The sequence below is a fragment of the Diadema antillarum genome, unplaced genomic scaffold, assembly GCF_040938485.1.
Source record: "Diadema antillarum isolate AM-2024a unplaced genomic scaffold, OU_Dant_1.0 seq00000217_RagTag, whole genome shotgun sequence".
Taxonomy (NCBI): Eukaryota; Metazoa; Echinodermata; class Echinoidea; order Diadematoida; family Diadematidae; genus Diadema; species Diadema antillarum.
The window spans coordinates 1,520,001-1,542,481 of record NW_027271272.1 but is presented as its reverse complement, the minus strand read 5'-3'; the positions used below and the strand labels follow the sequence as shown (position 1 = coordinate 1,542,481).

General features: G+C 39.5%; 2 protein-coding genes across 2 annotated transcripts in view; one reads left to right on the top strand and one right to left on the bottom strand.

The window, feature by feature from the left end:
• Positions 1–5,050: 5,050 nt before the first annotated feature.
• On the top strand, positions 5,051–10,912 carry LOC139729051 (cytochrome P450 2A6-like). The gene is made up of 6 exons (XM_071639976.1): positions 5,051–5,131; positions 5,586–5,827; positions 6,781–6,932; positions 7,346–8,001; positions 8,866–9,193; positions 9,723–10,912. The coding sequence occupies exons 2-6, from the start codon at positions 5,598–5,600 to the stop codon at positions 9,899–9,901; spliced, it is 1,545 nt and encodes a 514-aa protein (XP_071496077.1). The 5' UTR covers positions 5,051–5,131; positions 5,586–5,597; the 3' UTR covers positions 9,902–10,912.
• Positions 10,913–11,184: 272 nt separating this feature from the next.
• Positions 11,185–22,481, bottom strand: part of LOC139729081 (uncharacterized) — a 19,824-nt gene continuing 8,527 nt past the window's right edge. Inside the window, exons 7-12 of the mRNA XM_071640005.1 lie at positions 18,759–19,168; positions 18,155–18,306; positions 17,233–17,630; positions 16,138–16,383; positions 13,569–13,896; positions 11,185–12,969 (exon numbers count right to left, since the gene is read on the bottom strand). Coding sequence (XP_071496106.1) covers positions 12,791–12,969; positions 13,569–13,896; positions 16,138–16,383; positions 17,233–17,630; positions 18,155–18,306; positions 18,759–19,168 — 1,713 coding nt within the window. The 3' untranslated portion in view covers positions 11,185–12,790. The remainder of the gene's footprint in view (positions 12,970–13,568; positions 13,897–16,137; positions 16,384–17,232; positions 17,631–18,154; positions 18,307–18,758; positions 19,169–22,481) is intronic.

The window sequence follows — 22,481 nt, the reverse complement described above, 5'->3', positions numbered from 1 at the left end:
TTATGGTGATGACAATGCATTCAAAATACAAAATATAATGAAAATCAACCAATCTAGAAATGTTGCTGTGGTGACCAACATATGCTTCCGTCCCATTCTTTGGTTCGCCAAAAGATTTCTAAAATTTATGTCTTTACGATATTATGCGAGACGACGCGTACGGCTTCACGAGGCCGGCAAGACATGAAAAACTAAGATTTCATTGAATAAATATCTGAATTATCTTATTCTTTTTCCATAAAGCATTTAAGAATTTGTGCATGATAGAAAGCAACCTATACGCATTTGTTCGAACACTATGTCTTGCAGCATTATCAATGTTTCCTTGTCAAGTAATCAAACTGGCGTTCCGCAAAACATGTATTCATACATAAATATTATGATTGATACTGGACACAAACAGGAGATTATCATTTATAGGTATATATGTGTGTCGTTTGTTTTTGTTTTGTATTTTTGCAGCTCCATAAGTTAAAGGAGAAGCTCATATTGATAAACACGTGGGTTGAGTGAATGGAGCATTATCAGTGGAACTCATTAGTGAAAGTTCCAGGAAAATCAGACAATCCGTTTAAAAGTTATATATTTTTAAAGTTTCTACGAAGTCACTGCTGGATTAGAAGACTACAACGGTTAATGATGATACATGGGTAGAACGCACTTGGCCTAATACCTCCCTGCTTTCCGACAAAAAGCAACATGCCTCCAAGTACTTGCATATAGATGTAAGTTGTGTATTCCTCTCTACCAATTAACGTTAACCCTTTCCTTAACAGAGGCAGTTCGCTTGTTGAGAAAGTCAGTGTCATTTACAGCTAGTCGTTCAGAGAGGATTAATGGAAGGGAGCGTGTTGAATCATAACTCAAGAGGGCGTGGTATAACCACTACAATAAGTACAAATCGTCTTAGTCATAACCATTATTTGTGACTGTATCATTATCGCGAGAACGTTACATGGATATAATGTGAACTGATGACTGACAGGTAATAAAAACCGCTATCGCTATCATACTTTAGACTCAAACACAAATACTACAAAATGGGTCATCCCAAAAAAAATGTCGAGTAGATCATATAAATGCTATTATGTTCCAAGGCAGGTACAGCTAAAGGGTGCGTACGTGGTGTCTGGACCACGTCTCTATGTTGCGTTTACTGCAATTTATGAATGTCAAGTACGAAGTGACTTATTCAATGATGTAACTAACCTACATACTTTATTTGATTAGGGAGAGGCTTACAGAAGTTATAGAGTGACACAGGTCAAATAGAAATATTTCGTGATGGGAAGATGATTACTAGAATAAATCATCACACCTAAAACTTTATCGCAAAGTCAGCAAATGCTCTTGACTTCTTTCAAAATTTCAAAGATGTCTCGTAAACATAAAGAAAGAACACAGAATAGAAGATTGCTACAAAAGAACACATGAAAGTCTACCGTTAAAGATAGATTTGTGATGAACAGAAAAAACCCAATTAATGCATATGGAGTATGAATATTTTTTTTCAAGGCGTTTTTCTTTTGAAGTCAAACCTGAGACTCTTTTTCTTTGGAAGATGTCCTTTTTAGTTGACTTTGTAGACGACAAGTTTGATATACACTATGCAGAAGAATTGTGTCTTAATGACATTTCAAACATATTAACCGAGCATTCACACCTCCTATGAATCAAAGTACTTAGTTTACGTTTTCTTCTTTCTAATAACGTGTTCTTTGACGCAATTGAAAGCAAATTCTATTAAGGTATTAAAGTGAATCAGACATTTTAAATCGACAATGATTTCTGCTCTTGAGATGGTTTATGACGCCATTCTGTAGAGGGAATGCGATGATTAAAAAAAAAAAGCCAAGTGTTGTTTACATACCCAGAGAGTTAGGACGAGGGGTCATTCATCAGGGGAAGGGAATAAAAACCTGACATTGGCCTTTTCATCGTTTATACAGGCATGCAAGCACTTCCATGATAACAATTCTTTGGAGTTGGAGAACCCTCTTTCGTTTTTTTTTAAATGTTTGTTTGTTGTTGTTGTTTCAGAGATCATAGTGCGTGAGTGAGTATTACTATAACGTGTATTGAAGTTTCGTGTATCATACCTTTTCGATCTTTAAAAAAAAAAAAATCTGTATTGTGACTGACGAGCACGAGCTTAGAAAAGGGCGCTTGTGTTGATACTGACTGTATATAGTCCATGTACGGGATAGGAATCAATGTTGGAAAACTCTCTATTCTTCCCTTTCTGGTTATTCAAACATAACCCTTTCATAACAGCTCTTTTATTGCCCTGTGCCAATGATTATACAATATTACAACCCAAGTTGGCATGATTAATGGCATGGTTAAGCGTTGTAAATTTCGACTTCCTATTATATTGTGAAGATAACAAGGCATATTAATATGATATTTGCTTGTTGAGGAATAAGGTCTGCTATAAAGCTAACATAGGTTGGCAATTTGACTTGTGGTATATAGACTTAATGTCAAGCCAAGCTGAAATGAACTGCATAAATATCCAAAATGTACTTAAAACAAAGGAGGGCAAGGGGCAAAGGCGCATCAACATGAATGTGTCGGGTATACGGTGGAACGAGGGTGCAAAGATTTCGAACCTGGTTACCCTCGTTACACAACAACCGGACTCACATTTCACATTTCCCCTCTTCCTGTAACATCTAAAGGTGCGTTTTGTATTCTACATCAACTCTTCCAACATTGTCCAAGCCACTAATTTCATATCAGTTAACAAGCAAAGCCGTTGGCTTGATACATCCCTTTCGATATAGTGTACAGTGCTATCACTAGTATTGTGCCTTTTTTGTAAAATATTACCAAATTATGTTTATCATTTTAAAAAAGAAATGACGCTGCAAGCTGTAATTCTCTAAAAGTATTAATTTGATGCTGCTCTACTATGATCAGTTGGTATCAATAATCTTGGAAGCACATTAAAGCTGGAAATACCCGCTAGTTTTTGGTGAAAAAAAAGTGACAACTAAAAAAAACTGAATTATGGAAAATCGTCATAACTCCAAAAATACATGACGGATTTTTGTTAAAGTTACAGAATGTCAAGATAACATCATGAAGTAACTTTGCTGAAAAAATAGATTTTTTGAATGAAATTTTTAAAAAGTAGATTTATTTTCAGTTTCATAGGAGCTAATGTTTACCTATACAAATCAACTGCATTTTTTTTTTTTTGGTCGAATTTAAGTTAGGTTTAGGTGTGCAACCTTTGGAGGTTGATTGCTAATTTTTTAAAAAAAAAAGTCCATTATAGTGAGAAAAAAATAGACTAAAACTGCACTCGGGAAGTATGCTAAGTAGAAAAGTGACGTCCGCGTCTCCCAGCTTGGTTAACGTTGCTTTATCATCACGAAACGTCGTGGTATGTCGGTTTTGGATGTTCGACACTAAGTTGTGAGGTCTGGCATTCAAATCTCGTTAGCGTATTAAATAGGGATGCTTCAACGGTCCTACTGTACGACGTATGACTGTTATGAATCTGCGCAAGTGTTGAAATCGATTCCATTATATAAGCAAATACAAATAACATACGAATATATATATATATATATATATATATATATATATATATATATATATATATATATATATATATACTTGACCTCTAAAGGGCCCAATATTAGATAAAGCAACAAAGAGAACTTCTACTCATTGAAGTAGAATTGATCACATCTCGTGGTGTGCGACAAAAAGTGTGATACATTGAACGAGTCGATGAAAAGAATTGATGTACCCCTATCAAGCGTAAAACTACTGTAAAACGGATACCTAATCATAGAATATGTCGGCCAGAATCGGCTCGAAGGAGTCTCGACCGTAACTTCTTCTTATTCTAGAGCCTACACTGCCATGGACTGCATAACACTGTCTGCGATTCGACAAGCCCCGTAACCATGGCATCTCCATTGAGAGACATTATAATATGCCCCCTTTGACCCACGCTCCGAGACGTACTAAGTTTTTTGAGACCCGTTGGCAGACGTAGCTTTGATCGTCTATAGACACATTGGCCCGAATTCACGAAGGTGGTAGGCCTACAACTGAGAAAAAAAAAACCATGGACGAAGACTGCAGTTTTGTATGGGGCGCGAAGTGTCGCATGGCCTATTTCGTTACGAAATCAGTCATTTCGTTGATTTCGTCGACGAAATGTTAATTTCGTTACGAAACGTTAACATTACGTCGACGAAATGATCATTCCGATAAAGAAATGGTCATCTTGTTGACGAAATGACTGATTTCGTAACGAAATAGGCGATGCGACACTTGGCGCCCCATAAGAAACTACGGTCTTTGTCCATGGTTTAAACCATGGTTTCAATTGTACCAACTTCTAACGTGAATTCGGGCCTAACTCTTCAAAGTGGTGTTGACGTTGAGTGCAAACAACTTCTCAAAGGTACTGACAAATATAATGTTCTTTTTTTTTTCGTGTACTGTGAACCCTCTCTTTTGTCATAGAACGACCTTAGTGTCTCGTCTTGCTCTTTGCGCTATACACATTTTATTCTCTTTCACTACTTCCTCCTATACATTAGGATATACTGTTAGGGACTTTGACAGAGGAGCCATTCATCCTTGTTTGGTTGTTGTTTGTTGTTGTTTGTTTGTTTGTTAGAGGATCCAAAGACTGGAAACAAGGCAAGAGAGAAAAATATAGAGAAAGTAAACGAATAATAAATTGCAATTACGTGCACGAATAAATGAATGCGAGATTAAATAGCTATGGATGGACGCTTGGACGAAGCAAGCAAACACGCAAGCACGTGAATATGAAATGAAAAAAGAAAAATAAAAGTAGAAATTGGCTGGTAGGAGAGACAGAGATACGTACATTGACTTTAAGAAAACTAACCTGCATGCCGCACCCGGATTAAAAAAAAAAATGATATCTATCTTTGAAAGAGTGAAGCACAATCACATACAAATATTTGAACAAGACGCATTAGAATGACTGCGAGTCTCTCGTATAGCAGTATTGCTTGACATACAGTTTCACGTAGTATGCTTCCTGTATGATCATATATGAGCTCGATATTGACATAACGTCTGACAGCTTGCGAACAGTCGATCTGGGGAACGAGAAGCGAGCATAGTCCAGGTAGGAAATACAGAATTTTCCATTTCCCACGACTTTTCTTTCATACCATAAAGTCGCATTGTATGATTGTATTTCGTTACATTTCCTCGTTATAAGACATGAGCCTCTGTGATTTCCTATATCTATGTATCTGCAAATGTTATGCTGTAATCACACTTTGTTGGAAATGAAATATATGATATGAAATGAAATGAAAAATGAAATTGAATTTTCTCTTAAGCAAATTAGATAAACCTGTACTCTCTGCAGCTGAATATTATTAAACCATCTAACCAAATCATTTTGTTCGACAGTGATCTGCAGGTTCTTATACACCCCTGTGGAATCTCATGTCATCCGTCGCTGCTTGTGCCAGACCCCATCCAACACCATTTTTGATCTTTTTCTGAGGAACTGACTCATTTTTTTTTCTATCTCTCTATCGCTCTTTCTTTTCATACATTTTTTTTTTCAGACTGCATTCATCATGGCGGGTGTATCGTCTACTGACACGGAGTACCTCTCGACCGCTCGGACTGTTGTCGCATTGACGTTCTGTGTCGTTCTTCTTGTGGAGTTCTTGCGATGGGTTTCTACAGGAGAGCGGGCCAGACTGCCACCGGGCCCACGAACTCTCCCTTTCCCGCTAAACCTCGTCCATCTAATTTTGTCTCCTCGTGAAAATCGTATGGAGCTATTGATGACGTTGAAGCAGAAGTAAGTGTTGTATATTGCTGTGAGTTTTGTTCCTCTGATTCTGCATCACTTTATACATCATTTTCTCATTCCAGTCAGTGGTTGGACAAAATACTGACCACGGGATGACCGAGCCTTTCAGTACCCTCACATGGACAGAATAATATACTTATCCACTAACCCCTAGTGTTCTTCGAATGCCCACTGGTATACAGAAAACTCCATAGTAATGTACACAATGTTCAAAGTCACTAGCACAGAAGGGGTTATAAATATGTTCCTCCACTGGAAAAAAAAAAAAATCTGAGTAAACAATAACTGCAAACAAAGGGAGGAGCAGCGCGTCATAAAAGAATAAGACACACAAATTAGCAACGCAGATGAGGTACACATTGTAACCTCCTTCTAAAGCCTTTCCGAAGTATCATAGGACCTATGCTCTTTTCCTCGTATAGGGTATATATAGTTCATCAACTGCAGTGGTGCATATGCAACAACATAGTAACAATAGTAGGCACAGAACCATCGCCAAATTAAGAAACAGCATATAGACAAAAACATACTGAATCATTTCATAAGAAAGTACATTGGTGTTTGAAAATATTAACTTCTTTATAATCTTTCAGCATACTCTTTTAAACACACTCATGTTATTAACATCTGCGAAATCTGCTTTATATCATGTCTTTCTATACCGCACGGTAGAATTCCTGAAACACCACTGTTCTCTGAATACATTAAGAATCTACAATCAATAATCATTACGGTATGTCGACATTACCAAAATCATGAATGGCTGATTAACTAGATAAATGCCTATGTGTGTACTTCCCTCCATCAGCCATTTTGAAATAGTCAACAATAGCCAACTCATTTATAACCCTGTTTATTCGAGAATTGTAGCTCGCCACTCAATAACATTCGATTTGATGTATGTTTGAGCGATCACTCAACTTTCTTTCTGGGGTATGTAGGTACGGAGAACTGTGTTGCGTCGACATGGATGGTAGGGCAAAGGTTATCATAAACAGCCCCGATCTCGCCCGCGAGCTCTTCGTGAAGCTTGGTGAGGTCACCTCTAATCGACTCGTGCCACGTGCCTTCGTTGATACTATCCAGTATAGCGGTGAGTGGTCGTCTCCTGCGCCCATCACTGTCAAGATATTACAAATAAACTTTGATCAACGCACATGACCCGGGGAAAATTACAAATCCACTGACACTCAAACTTTTCTTCCAGGGGATGCCCCCTCCCCCGGCAGTCCTAAGAAAGGGGAAGATGGAGGGGGAGGGTCGGTTGGCCTTTAGAGGAGTAGGACCGTACCCCAGTCTCCACTCTTTGAGCCAGCAAGCTGGATGGCTCAAGGGACTGTTGAAACATGAAAATAATAGAAATATAATGCAGTACATTTTACAGTACATTAACTGAGCATGCTGAATGGACAGTTTCCCTATTATAGCCATTGCTAGCTGTTCACTTACAAATCTAAGGTATTTCTACTAAATCTAAGTTATTTCAACTGAATCGACTAATGACAGGTGGCATTGTCTTCAGTCACGGCCAAGACTGGCTCGCCTTGCGACGCTACAGCCTCTCCGCCCTCCGAAACTTCGGCATGGGAAAACGGAGCATCGAGTCGAGGATCAACGAAGAGGCGCGCATGCTGCTCGACGTTCTCGCCGACCGGCAGGACAACTCCGGGATCAACCCCGCGGACTATCTCAACAACGCGGTGTCCAACGTCATCTGCTCGATCACCTTCGGCGAGCGATTTGAGTGCGACGACCCCGCCTTCCTGGAGATTGTGGCGAGGGTGAAGATGCTGTTCGGTGAGGGCAATGCGGCTCCCGTCCGCCTGCTCGTCCAAAAGTTTCCAGGCCTGATGAGGTTCAACTGGCCGAGGAAGAAGAAAATGATCAAGGAGAACATAGTTGGACTGAAGGATTTTATTGTCTCCATGGTCGAGAAGCACGACGAGAGCTTCGACGAGAACGATATCCGCGACATCATCGACATGTACCTGGCCGAAAACCGTCGACTCGAAGCCGACAACGACGTCGTCGAACCATACCTGGGCAAGGGAAACATTTGGATGTGCGTCTTTGATCTCTTTCTCGGCGGCACGGAGACAACGTCCACGGCCTTGATATGGTTTTTCCTCATCATGGCCAGCAGGCCAGAGATTCAGATGAAGGTATGTAAGTTTAAAGGGATGGTAGAGATTTTGGTTGAGATGGGGATTAAGGTTTAAACCTTTTGCGAAGTGATTAGAAGCTATTATATGATTTATCAAAGAGCATGAAATTCTAAGAGAAATTAGAATTTTACTTGATAAGAATCGGTTTTGAAATGACGGAGATGGCGCAAAAAATAGGTTCTAATAAAAGACGGCACCCACCTGTTTTGGACCACTTTATTTTTCTTTGTTCTTGGATATCTCAAACAGTTCAGAAGCGATTTTCATCAAGTAAACTTTTAATTCCCCTTAGAATTGCATGCAATTTAATATTTCGTATAAATTATCTCTAATTATTTCGCAAAAAGTTAAAAGCTTAATCTAATCTCAACCAAAACTATGGTCGTCCCTTCAAAGGACAATCATGTATCCTAAAAGAAACTATGCAGTCTCTTTTTCACGTCAAACCGATAAAAATGCCTTTACACAGCAGCTTATTTTGGCTGATTGATATATCTAGGATGCAGACAGCATTTTTTTCTTCAATTTCAATTCTAACAAATAATCTAATTATATTGGGAATTTTCTGCATTGAACATTTTATAAATGAATACAGTCATTTCTTTTTTATTTTCAAGACAATCTAACATAGATAGTGTGTACATCCGAACATAATTAAGATATACGTCTACGGATTGAAGAAAAGTATATTAGAGAATACGTTAATTGGGAACCGCTACTTTGCTTTGAAAATATGTCGATTTTTGTCAATATTGTTGTATCAGTATTTGTCTATCTTTCACGAGAATCGATGGCGACAAAATTGATGATGTTTTCAACGACTCAACTCCCTATAAATAGCATGTCACATTTTTGTTGTAGGTGGCTGACGAAATCAACTCTGTGATCGGACAAGAGAGAGCGCCCTTGTATGAAGATCGAAAGAGGATGCCTTACACTCAAGCTACCCTCAGTGAAATACTGCGTTTTCGTCCTGTTGCCCCGTTCGGACTGCCACACTTTACTAGCGAAGACGTGCGTACTGGAGACTACGTCATCCCTAAAGGTCATGAGGTGTGGGTCAACGTCATTGGGATTCACCATGACCCGGAATTGTTTGCCGCTCCGGAGGAATTCAACCCGAATCGCTTCCTGGGTCGAGACGGACTGACATTTACAACGATGGATGCCTTCATACCTTTCGGTCTGGGTAAGTAGAGACACTTAATCATTCCTATCTGAGCATGGCAACAGTAGTAAATTGACCACAAGGTAACCCCTTAAAGCGGGAACGAAATGATTGTTCTTCATTCTTTACAAATTAATATGTGTCCAGAATCAAGACTGGAGTACAGGATATTTAGTTGATTTAGAGCTAGATAGATTGATAGTACTTTAGCCTATCTGTCTGCCCTGTTGCTTATTTGTAATACTCTATTTACGCAGTTGTACGTCCTGGTCAATATGTTTTTGACATTTTCCCTCTATATGTAATAACTATTGTTGGTTGAAGCAAATTTTGTGTTTGCCTTTGGATTAATCTTTGCGCTGGTGATTCGGTTTCTAGGCTCTTAAGGTTCTTCAGTATTACGTTATCGTCTGGGGTTGAACATTATAGGAATAGGGAAGGTAGATACACATATGGCTAAGTGTCCGATATTCTAGAGTTTAGAAAAAAAAAAGTAATTCCCGGCAACCTTTGTACAGACTATCCATCCTGAGCTTTCTTTAACTCAAAGGTCGCCGAAGCTGCCTGGGAGAACAACTTGCGAAGATGGAGCTCTTTCTCTTCGCTACCAGCATCTTACAGCGGTTTGTCGTTCGACTCCCTCCCGGAGTTGTCCCGGACTACAGCATTGGTCACAGAATCCGAACCCTGCTGCCAAAAGATTTTAACGTGTGTCTAAGCAGGCGCTAAGAACTGTTGAATACAGTACAACGAATTGGTATAAACTATTTACTCATACTGAATTTAATCCCATCTACTTGATATAAACGAGCTATTTCATAGGCAGGTTTACACTTACGAAGACAACAATGTGGATGTGTTGCATTTGCGAATCAGGTAATCTACATATTCTACTCATCTACGCACATCATAAGCAGCGCTTTTCACCTTCAGGAATCCACATTGTTTGCATTGGTTTTTGCTACATAATTATGTTTGCAAGTTTTCTGATTATTGGTAACTATCTTTTATCGTATACAATAACGAGCATATACAATCTATGTGTATGCAAACATGTAAACTGGGTGCTGTTACGTTGAACTATTGTAACTTTAAAAGTAATAGTAACCCTGCGATCAATGGTGACCAGCATTGATCTAAAGGCTAAGGTTGACCATGGAATAGTGTTGCTATGGTAATTACAATTATTCATTATTCCATTAACGTAAAGTTACCATAATTTCATGAAACGGTGTCTTGGTGTGTGGGGAGGAATCGCTTCCATCAAGTGTTCTGTTGCCGCCCTGAAACCCTATTATCAATTATTAAATCATTTTAGTTCAATGTGTATGTAAACTGGGCCTCGTTGCATAATGGAAGAAAAATTGGAACCACCTCTCTCAGAAGGCCCGGGGTATGATATTACCCTCAACATTTTATGTCAGTAACAACTCAAGGGAAAATACGTTTTGATGAAAATGAAATGATTTGGAATTCTCTTTGTAATTTTTGTATATCGTTCCATTATTTTATAAAACACGAAATTATTGTAACTATTTATTTTGATGATAGCGATAACGGTACATTGATATAACCAATCCTATTTTCAAATATATTCTAATACAATGTATATTCTGCTCACTGAACATCTATTTTAATTCTAGGTAAAATTTTATTCAAAGTGAGTAGCAGATGTCTTTACATCATTCAGATTAAAATCGCCTTTCGATTTAATCGATGTCTTGCATGTAACAACGTTAAGATTGGGATAATCAAATTACATATATACCTTTCTGTATAGAAAAAAATATTAAAATTTCTTCATCAACTTCCTATTTGTTAACCTGTGCAATTCTGCGAACATAATCATGATGATGTTTTCTACCACAGCTGACGGCGATAGTATGGCTATTTTTAGAAAGACTGATAACGAAAACGAGTGAAATAAGAACAACAAAAGGAACGGCAGTAATGATAGAAAATGTTTTATTGGTGTCGAAAAAAACTTTCAAAATAGTACTGTCAATGATAAGAGAGATTAACAGAGAAGAACTGGATTTTTATTTTTATCAAAGGGTGAAATGTTCTGATGTATTTGTTATTTTAGAGTCAAAATATATTCCATATCTGTTGGAGTAAACATAATTTTGATACTAATTCTGAAAAAATGATGGTGTATTGAATCGATTAATTTACCAGCAAACTGGAAAAGTTTTTCATTTGCTTTACGTCAATCGCTACATTCACTAAATCTGTGTATTCCTTACAGTTACGAATAGTAGCAAAACTGCTTTATCATCATTTTCGTTGTCACCATCATCTTCATCATTATCAATAATCTTGCTATATACTACCAAGAAATTCTCAGCCGCAACTAACTTGATCTATAACATCTAGTACACCCTTTTGTCGATGTAAATTGATTTTGTGTGTTTACCGATAAATGAGACCCAATGTCATTGTATTCACAGTGTGTCTTGGTTTTTTTACCCTCTTTTTGAGACTTCCAGAGGTGTTTTGAAAGTAAAAACATTGTCTCAACATCACTTGGTACTTGATGGTAACACTAACTTATCCATCACACATCGATCTTACAGTATCATAATTATCAGAAAAACACGTTTTTGTTTTTGTTTGTTTGTTTGTTTTTCTACTTTAAAGTATATTGCAAAACAAGGACCCTAAATGAAAGCTGCAAGCAAGCCAATTATACCATTCAGGTCTACAGAATGATATTTTGACATTATTGACACATCTTAACATTTCTTTTTATTCCAACAAAACAGAACAGCCTCTATAATCTGGTTTCATCTCAGTTGCTATATTTGCACGTGGTCTCTTTCAGGAAGAGCTATGTACCTCAACATTTTGCGAACAAAAAGATACAATTTGGCGAGGAAATAACTTGATAATGTTCAGACTCTTGAACTAGGAATACAGGTGCGCGATGTACATCAGTCAAACAAATAATATAGGAAATACAATCTGTAATTAACCAGCTCGTGGATATTGCATTAATCAGTGACAAAATGAGTAAAGCCCGCTCTAATAAATAGTACACAAGTGTATATAATTAATTTCCACTTTCTTTTCCTCATCACATTATCTGCTCACACAAAATAGGTCAAGAGGCGATTTCTTTACTATCCAATTATTTTCTTTTGTCATGTTAAATAATACTGTAAGAATGCGTAACAAAGAGCTTCTAAATTATGCCAATTATCACCCTTAAAAAGACGGCAATCAGACACTAGTCAAGGTGACGGGTGTTTATTATTGATTACCATGCACTGGAAAAAGCAGGCTGACTTTCATTCAAATCATGTTAAAGCCTCTTCGCACAATAGATTTCAGAACAAGTACATGTCGCTGTGAAGAAGCAATACAAACAACGAAGAAATAGCAGGGCCTATGCTTTTCTTTCTCATTACACATATAAGTGTACTTTGTGTTGTACACACTAGAGTAAACGACTCGAGACAAATGCTTTGGTTTTGCTATAGACGTCGTGAAGCAATCGCAATCGTTGTTTTTACTGTCGTTGCGGCAGTCTCTCTTCAGTGATCACAATTCTCTGAGCAGATTTTTGCATACCGATCCTAAATCGATATCCAAGACAGCGAATCATGCTTCACGTAGCTAACGCACTTGAGCTATCAATTTGAACGGCTTGGGTACCAAAGCTCCGACGCAGTGATCGTAACTGTAATCTGCTGGTGTGCCGTCTGGCATTCTGAACTTGAAGCCCTGAAGGAGAGAGGTAGCAAAGAGGAAAAACTCCATCTTGGCCAGTTGCTCTCCGAGGCAAACTCGTCGCCCTAGAAACAAGTAGAAAAACCCCACAATATCATCAAAGTTACGTGTGTACGTATAATACATCCAGAATATGCCTATAGTAGAGTGTATGTGTGTGTGTGTGTGTGTGCGTGCGTGTGTGTTTGCGTGCGTGTTTGCGTGTGTGTGTGTGTGTGTGTGTTAGGATGCTGAGTTTGTTTCTAAAAGCTTGACGCCTAACAATTCTTCGTGCACCAACCTCACTGGTATATTCGTATCTTACAATGATTGATTGACAGAAGTTAAAACCATTTTGAAATAATAAAGATAACAATCAAAACAATAACGATAACATCAGTAATAACACCATAATAGTTTTCTTCTTATTATTGTTATTGTTATCATTATTACTTTTCTTATTAATATTATCATAACTACAGCTATCGTTATCATCATCATGATTATAATTTGTATTGTTATTGTTTTAATGATGCATTGTTATTTTTCTGTAGCTACTTTTCCGCTTATCAACTACAATTTGTATCTCAGTAACTGACTCAAAGTCATGTGTGGGCCCTACCAGTCCCAGAATGTGATGGATGGGACATGCATATACAATCCATATGAGGCCACTGACTTATACCTCCTCCGAATGTAGTGAGGGCCTCGTTCTTGACGAGTGTTTTCCCATCATTTGACAGGAAGCGCTCGGGGTTGAACTCTTCCGGGTCGTCCCAGAGTGTGGGGTCGTGGTGAATAGCCAGGATGTTGATTATGAGCTCTGTCTCGCTCGGGATTGTGTAGCCCTTGATCTGAATGGGCCTGTCGTTCACGTGGGGCACACCGGTCGGTAAGACGGGGCGGCAGCGAAAGACCTCGAGCAGCGTGGCGTCTGTGAAAGGCATATCCTGCCTGTCCGATGTGCGAGGTGCTCTCTCTCGGCCAATGACGCGATCAATTTCTTCTATCACCTACAAATAAATTAGCAATGGCATCAACAAGAAAAGTTTGGGTGCCGAAGTCAAATTTCGGGCATAACCTTGTTTTACCGCCCGCCTGACGTTTTTGATAATTTTACTGTCCATCGCAGATGATGAATCCGAAATCCAATACCTGCATCCTTGAGGATTTTGAAGTATTCATGATGTTGGGTAACCATTTTGGACACCATCTACAAGATTTCAAAGCCTTTCTTAGGGACGCAAGAGTTGCATCAACCAGATTCGTATTCAGCGCTCTCTCGAAATAGGGTAAAACCGTCAGTTCATTTTCAATTTATTCTCTATTTACATAAGGAAAATACAGTAAACCTCGGATAAGTCGACGTCGAGTGAGTCGAAAATCACTTAACTCGAAGCAAAATAAAAAGTCCCGATTTTCCCCTATGTATTTTCCCTAAGAAATATTTGGATAAGCCGAAGTACGAGAGTCGAATTTCGGCTGTGTCGAAGTAAAACATTCAGTCCCTTTTGTTCAAAATACACGGTAGTATACATCACTTGAGCCGAAGATTTGTCTGGCATTCTCATGACATTTAGAGAACAAAAAAAATCGGCATGTCGCAGAACCCCGTCCCTGACCTGCTGCAGGTAAGCATGCACACTCACTGTACCGCTCCGCCGCACGCATGTCGAATACATACACATGTATAGTATACACACAGCACATCGATCCATTTATCCATACACACAGCACATCCATAGTTTATCCATGTCAAGCCAGAACTCCTTGGTCAACCAATCGCTGCTTTAATATTTTAGTGACAGGCCAAGTGGGCGGAGCTTGTTTGTGCGTGCCCGGCTGGCTGTATAGTTTTGTTCAATGGAGGTGGGATGGGCCTGGGAGAGTGTTTGTCTCAAGGGTAGGTTGACAGAGATGGCTACCTATATTGCACCATAGACATAACACATGCACATTGCCACATTCTCAAAACTACGTTTAACTACTAGTATTGATACAAATTCCGTGTTCAATTAAGAACAAAATAAGAACATTATCTTCAAGAACAGACAAATTTGAATGCAAACACACACACGCACGCACACACACACACACACACATGCATGCAAATGTACCATAATACATGTACATAACTGTGAGTCGAAAAAAAATCGACTCTCGCTAGAGTCGAAGTTCACTTAAGTCGACGCATTTTTGTCAGTCCCGAGAGCTTCGACTCATGCGAGGTTTACTGTAACTAAAACTTTAATTTTTGGAAGCCATTTTGAATATCTCAAAACCCTCAGGGATGCAAAAGCGGCAGCATCCAGATTTGGATTCAGCTCCCTCGAAATAGGGTAAAGATATTAAATTATCCATTTCTCATTATCCATGAGAAGACATATTGGCAATTCCATTTTCGGCAGCCATCTTGAATATTTCAAAATCCTCAAGAAAGCAAAAGTTGCATCATTCAGATTCGGACTCGCCATCCTTTTTTCTCCATCACTTTTGTTTCCCTTTTTCACAATTCATAAGAAAAAAAATACTCGTATCGGAATTTTATATTTTGGCGGCCATCTTAGCGGCCATTTTGAATATCTCAAAACCCTAGCTGCCTCCAGGATGCAAAAGTTGCATCATGCATATTCGGATGCAGCACCTTCGAAATAGGTAAACCCATCAAAAGAAAAACGAAAAAGAATTGGGTGACGGTAAAGCAAGATTCTGCCTCTGTGACACCCACTCAAGAGCAAGCGACCAATTAAAATATATGATTGTATAGTACTTTGAATTTACCGCGCATTTCGGTTCGCTTTCCCACACGTTGTTATCTTTGTTACGTTCTATTGCCGGCCTATTCTGCCTGCAAAATTTTACACAATATAGCGCCCTCATACTCTAAAATAATGATCACAATCATCTCCATTGGCTTTGCAATGACAACGGTAAAGCCTCCTTTACCTATTAGCCACGAAAACAAGGTAAACAGTTCCGACGTAATAATATCTTACTTACATTATGCCATTGTTTTATTTCTCTACAACTAATTGAAGAAATCTGTCATCCCAAGAACTCTAAAGGAAAAGTATCCCTTTTTCCTTAATCCCCACAAATCTTCATGAATATACATGCCACATACTGCATATTGTATATACATATACATTACATGGTTTATTCATCCTTTTTTTCACTTTATTCTAAGCTTTAAGCTCGTAAGCAACACATTTGCTTTCTCAATGGTTATACAATTTTCAAATTGATTATATTACCTTCTGCTGGATGTCGTGTTTTCCCGCCATGAAGAGAAGAAACCAGAGGAGAGAAGACGAGGTCGTCTCCGTGCCCGCCAGAAAGAGGTCGAAGACGCACGCCCACAGTTGGTCGTCGTTGAGGTAGACGTTCTCGTCCGCAGACTTCTCCCGATGCATCTCTGCCAGATAGGTGTCGATGATGTCACGCAAGTCCGCGGGGTCAAAGGTCGAACGATGCTCGCTGAGCTCCTTGTTGATGAAACTCTGGTTTTGTCACGTATGATATTATATTATGTAGACAATGAAGGCTTCAATTTTGTTGGTTGGTGTATTATGCAGTGTGCGTGTATGTGCGTGTATGTGTGTGATATATTTTAAGAGAGGAACATCTAATCAGTTTTCTGGCATCGTCTTGTACATGGAGCAGCAAGAAAATTGTAACATTGAGCATCAGTAATGAGACTTGGACATCGTTTATGTCTCATTGGCCTCCCTATTCGATCATCATGCTCTGTATCTCTTAGAAAAGGATGCATTAGATTGGAAACACGGCAGGTCATTCGGTAGGTAAAGAAGGGATTTTTTTGTTTCCATGTATACGGCAACATTTCTCATAACTGGAGGGATGTCAAGAAATAACCGTCATTTGATCGTGGTGACCCCAGCTTAGCCATCAACCAATCAACATGGGACAATAGCGTCATTGTGGGTAAGAAAGTCTTGTCCAAGCGTGTATTCACTTGGCTAGATTAGAAATCTGGTCCTGAAAACCGAGAGTTTCTCTTTACAGTTCATCAAGTTCATTCCTCCCTCTTCCCTTCCCACCTCTACAGTGTGTGCTCCCAGCATCCAGGATGGTAGCCTTTTGCCAAGGCCCTCTCGCTGTATGATGGACAGGTGAGCGAATGGGGGCAAACAAAGCGCACTCAGCTGAGCTGGACAGCGCTCGGGTGTGATCACTTCGTTCGTCCCTTATAGCCATCTTAACAGCGAGAGGGTCTTGGCAAAAGGCTACCAGGATGGATGATGTCTATTCATTCCGAAAGACGTAGCGAGGGTGGACGTTCCAGTGCAAAGTCGTACTAAAGCCCATTATACATCTAATACACCCACCTGTATTCCCCTCATGTTTTTCACCGCCGCGCTGCACAGCCGCGTGTTCAAGAGGAAGGGGAATGTTTGGGTCAGGTTCCGAAGGATCACGTTGTTGCTGGCAGCCCCCGTCGTGAGGACCCTGATTCTCGAGATTAAGTCCTGGAAGACAGGGTCCCCGTAGTCGAATCTGCGACCGAAGGTGATGGCGCAGATGATGTTGGAGACGGCGGCGTTCAGCAGGGCGACGGCGTTGAACGGTTCGCCGGCGAGCCCTTCGACGGCTTCGCGCAACATGCGGGTCTCCTCCACAATACGTTCCTCGATACCGCGCTTGCCCATGCCGAAGTTGCGGAGAGCCGAGAGGCTGAATCGCCGGATCTCTTGCCACGGTTTCCCCTCGCTGAATATGATGCCACCTACAAGGAGATGGAAGAGGAATGAATTTATAATTAGGGAGAGGGGTGGAGGTTGTTCATGATTTAACATGATTCGTTGCTGAGTAATTCTTAAAAAAAAAAGGTAAATGCGACGACGCGACTAGCGAAAACATATAGTTTCTCACGTTTGCCATCACCTTAAAATAACAGCGTTGGATTCATCATGTTCATCGTGTTACCACTGATAATTTACATCATGTACAGTCATTTGAAGAATATCACATGCATTACAATGGGTCTCTTCGAATCTTGACATTACGTCCGAGTCAACGCTACAATTCTATGATGATGATCCACAACATTCGTACGGAGCCATATATCTGCTATAGAAACATTCGAAAACGCAGACTCCTCCAGGAGAGTTAGAAATTGAATGCCTGGTGAAAAATATGAGTCTTGAGTGAGGCTTTGAAGTAATCCAGTTTGTCAATTTCTATGATCGTGTTGGCATTGACGGAAAATGAAAGCGTTTGATAATAATACATCGTGTGATGTCCATGTACCTTTGTAAGCCATGGTCGTGGCAAAATAGGGTGGGATCCGTCGACCGGACGTTACGTCAGCCTGCCTGACGATCAAATCCTTCACCAAGCTGGGGCTACCGATAAGCATTAGCAACCTCTTTCCAACTCGGATGGAAGCCAGATCTCCATATCTTGCACGGGATGATAAATGATAATGTTTACGGTAAACATACCGTGGATCGAGAAGCGGGCAATATATTTCAATATTTCCCCTCATCGTGTCTTTATTTTCATTTTCTGCAACAAGGTGGTTATACTCATCGTAATGAAAGATAGGATAGGTAGCTTGATTGGACTCTCGTTGTTGGCGGGATAAGAAAATATTGACCTCCCCTGAAATGCTTTCGTGTAGGCCCTTGAATACTGGGTGTTCTCTCAGCTCATGCAGCATTTACGGTAAATTCCCCCAGGAATTTTAAATGTTACCTAAGGTGAATCAAGGCAAGCAAACTATATCAAAAACAACAATGACTGCCCACAAGTATTCTTCCCGTTCAATGTATAATTATTAACCTTTCATTGATGTTTTCATAGTGATTTCTATTCTCCACTCTTTGGTTTCATCACAGATGAAGCACAATACCTCCTGGTGATCATTACAAGGCGTCCGAATCTATTCTTGCTCGGGAACAGCGTCATCAGCGAATCAAGTGGGTAAGGAATGGCCGGTGGACCGGGAGGCAGGTTGGAGTACGACTTCCGGTTTGACCTCAGAAACCAGAAGATCGCCAGGCAGATGGTTACGGCGGTCACGAGATTGACGACGCCGACGTATTGGATCAAATTCAGCGGCATCGCCGACATATCGATGACTTGATCAGAACTGTGATCGGTGGCAAAGAAATTTATTATTGCAAACATGTGTGACGCAAGGAGTTGCGTCATCAAAATAGACAAATGCCCTTGTCCTTCGCGGTTGGAACATTGTTTCTGCAAAAGATTCCTTAAAAGCCCTGTTCTATTAGGAAGTGAATTTGTCCAGGTTCCCATGGATCATTCCGTTTTCGAACCATGCGGCTTGAAGCAGTATGCATGAGGTATGCAGAGTGTAGATATCATTTACATTTTAAGTCTTAAAAATAGAAGAAAAGGGATCTACTATACAACAATTATATAAATGTGCTGGCAATAATATTCGCCGTATATCATTATGCAGAATAAAAGATATTATATATATATATATATATATATATATATGTATATATGCCCATCGGAAAAAAAAATGTATGAAAAAGACACCCATTACCTATTGTTCATGCATAAAACAAATAATGAACATCAGCAAGAAAAACAGTCACATGACCATGCTGTGGCCATTGAACGGTATGCTCAAGAACGTCTAAACTTAAACATAGCTTTCTGTATGCTGTATAGATTGTTATCTTTAAGAAATTATCTCCGCTTTGTTGATTTAGTCTCTCTGCATACATTTCACACGGAGATATCTATGAATTATTGTCTTCTGGGAAATAAACATTCATATTCCATGCAGGCAGTTCTCAAAATGAGATGATCATCTTCTATAAATGATATAGCCAAATAAAATTTTATAATAACTAAGGCCTACCGATCGAGATACGCTTACGAACGTCCCTACTTTTCAAACATTGTGAACTTATAGAGCCTCGATAACGATAACACTCACTAGAGAAACGACCCTATATCAGTGACTACTAGTATAGCAATGAGAGTGCGTGTATTTTAATTGATATACTAGTAGGCCTCCATGTACTTACTTCGGGTGACACAAAGACTGCCTTAAAAGCTGAGGCACAAGGCTGCGAAGTATCACACGTACAGGTTTTGGGAATAGAGTGCCAATAATGATCTCACATAACCACTCGAGGCACAGCAGAAAGTATAGCGGAACCCAGTGCAGGTTATGCTATTAACCCTTCGTGTGCTGTGAGTGCTGATTGGCACAGAAAACCCCATAGCATTGTACACACAGTCCAAAGTCCCTGGCACAGAAAGGGTTATAAAGCGTTATGGATATTCCAGCTCGTGGGATTCAGGTTCAGAGTTCATTTTCCAGTCCATATTAGGGACTGTTTTGGTTCTATTATGTGTGTGAGTATGTATAAAATGAGTGATTGATACTATGCTCCCAGTCCATGCACGTGTGCATCCGTATAGCCATGAAGCGCCCAATCACGCATGCGGCTTACAGTGAAGTTTGAACCTGTGTTCACACGCGGCCATAAATCTTTCCAAAAGTTATGACTGTCACTGCTTTTAGAGGGATTTAAAAGAGAGGTCCTTTTTTCCCATTTATTTCCACAACTTGCACATCTTGAGATAAAAGAATACAGCATGAAATCAAAATCTCTCTAATATTCTTGATTTTCCGTTCGCATAAATCGTTTCAAAACTACAGGCACTGCATGGGATCGCCGAACTACTATGACGCAGAGCTTTCATATTGCACAAATAATATGAGATAAAATGCAAATAGTTTTGAATTTAAGGGAGCTACACCAGCGACATCAGGATAGAAGATGATGATCAATAAACTGAACGATTTGAGCGATGATCACTCTCGTTTGTGGGTTTTTTTTTTTATGTACATGTATTGTGAGCAAGCACTGATTTCTTCCAACCAGACTGAATAAAAGTTATTTGCAAAGACACCTGCTCAGACCACAAATGGCAAGATAATAAGCGTCCATGCGGTGGTACCATTAACATCATATACTGACACGCCTCTACTGGAGCAACACCGTATGACTGACAAGTCAGACATCGGGTATATAACAATGGAAGCCATAGATCTTATTCCAAATATGACAGGAAAACAAATCCTGCTGGTACATAAAAAAAAGTAATTTCTTGTACCAACGGGCGTATGAAATTAGTGGCACACTGAAACTTCCCCAATATTCTTGCCATCACCGCAAGGGTTGACATCAAAACAGCTTTCTAAAAAAAAAGAATGGAGCCCTGATGTCTCAGTGATGAAAAGGAGCAAATATAGAGGTAGGCCTAGATTTAATTCTTTTATGTATATAGATTATATAAAGACCTGCAGCGCTCACACTTATGATAATACAACAACTTTACTGCACGCCAATACTCACAAACATAAGCAGACACGCGAGGATAGTTAATTCATGCAAAGACGTTTTCCCTGCCAGACATGTGTCAGACAGACATGTGTGACGATGTTATTATTCTCTTAACGATGAAAAAAAAAAATCGCTCAATTCTTCTTCTCTTAAATATGACAAAACAACAATTTACTTATTCATTAATGGTGGACAGTCTCGTACCCTATATCGTCATTAAGGACTACAGAAATACTACAGATTATTAATTGCTGACGTATACCATCCTAGGCTAAGGTTTGATACAATGAAGATGCAATTTGTACTTACAACATGAGAACTGTTCTAGCTATGCTCTGATTGACACCCAGAGGTACCCACGTATATATACGAGTTTTATCTCTCAACAAAATGCACAAACCCGGCTGAACGAGAGGACGAGAATATACATAAGTTATTCTACCTCTCTGAAATGTTGGTTCAATGTCTCATCACCATAGATAGTAATGATATATCTTTTTTTTTCAGGCTATGGTTGTTATGATGAACAGTTATCGAATGTTCGTCGCACAGCACACAGGGCGTCATTCATGTCATTGCATCGTGCTATACATCGCGTTATTTTTGCTTTGCCTTGAACAACTTTGAACTGGAGTAGGACGCTTGCTCTAGAGTCATTTTGTTAAGGACCACTGCAAGTATTAGGTTCACCAATGACCTTTTCAAACTTTGAGAATCTTTCGTATCATTTTGTTCTGTGCCAGTCATACGAGCAAACATATTGGGACCTTATATGGGAATGATTTTGGCGGAGCATGACGTGATCAAAGGTCACGCAAACTTTTAAAGGAGGATGTTGATCTAGGAACAGTCGGCTCAAAATTCTTCGGCAGAAGAGTGAGCCGACAGGAGGAATTAGGTACAGCATGCTAGTTCAGCTTTTGCTTGTCAACTTGTTAGCATTATGACGTCAGCAATCCGAATCTGAATAAAGAAACATACAGGGAGTGAAAATTAAACAACAGCAGCAACAACAAAAACAAACAAGCAAAGAAACACGTAATAAGACAGAACAAATGAAGAACTAGCAACTTCAGTGCCAACACACATTTTGCAACGTGTTACCAAATTAATGGTTTCTTCAAGTCTAAGATGTGATTTTATCATGTTTTTGTCGCAAACTGCAGTTGACATGCAGGGATCGGGGAACGTTTTTCAGGTGGGGGGGGGGGTGCTGCCGAAGCGATTTTATTATCATACAA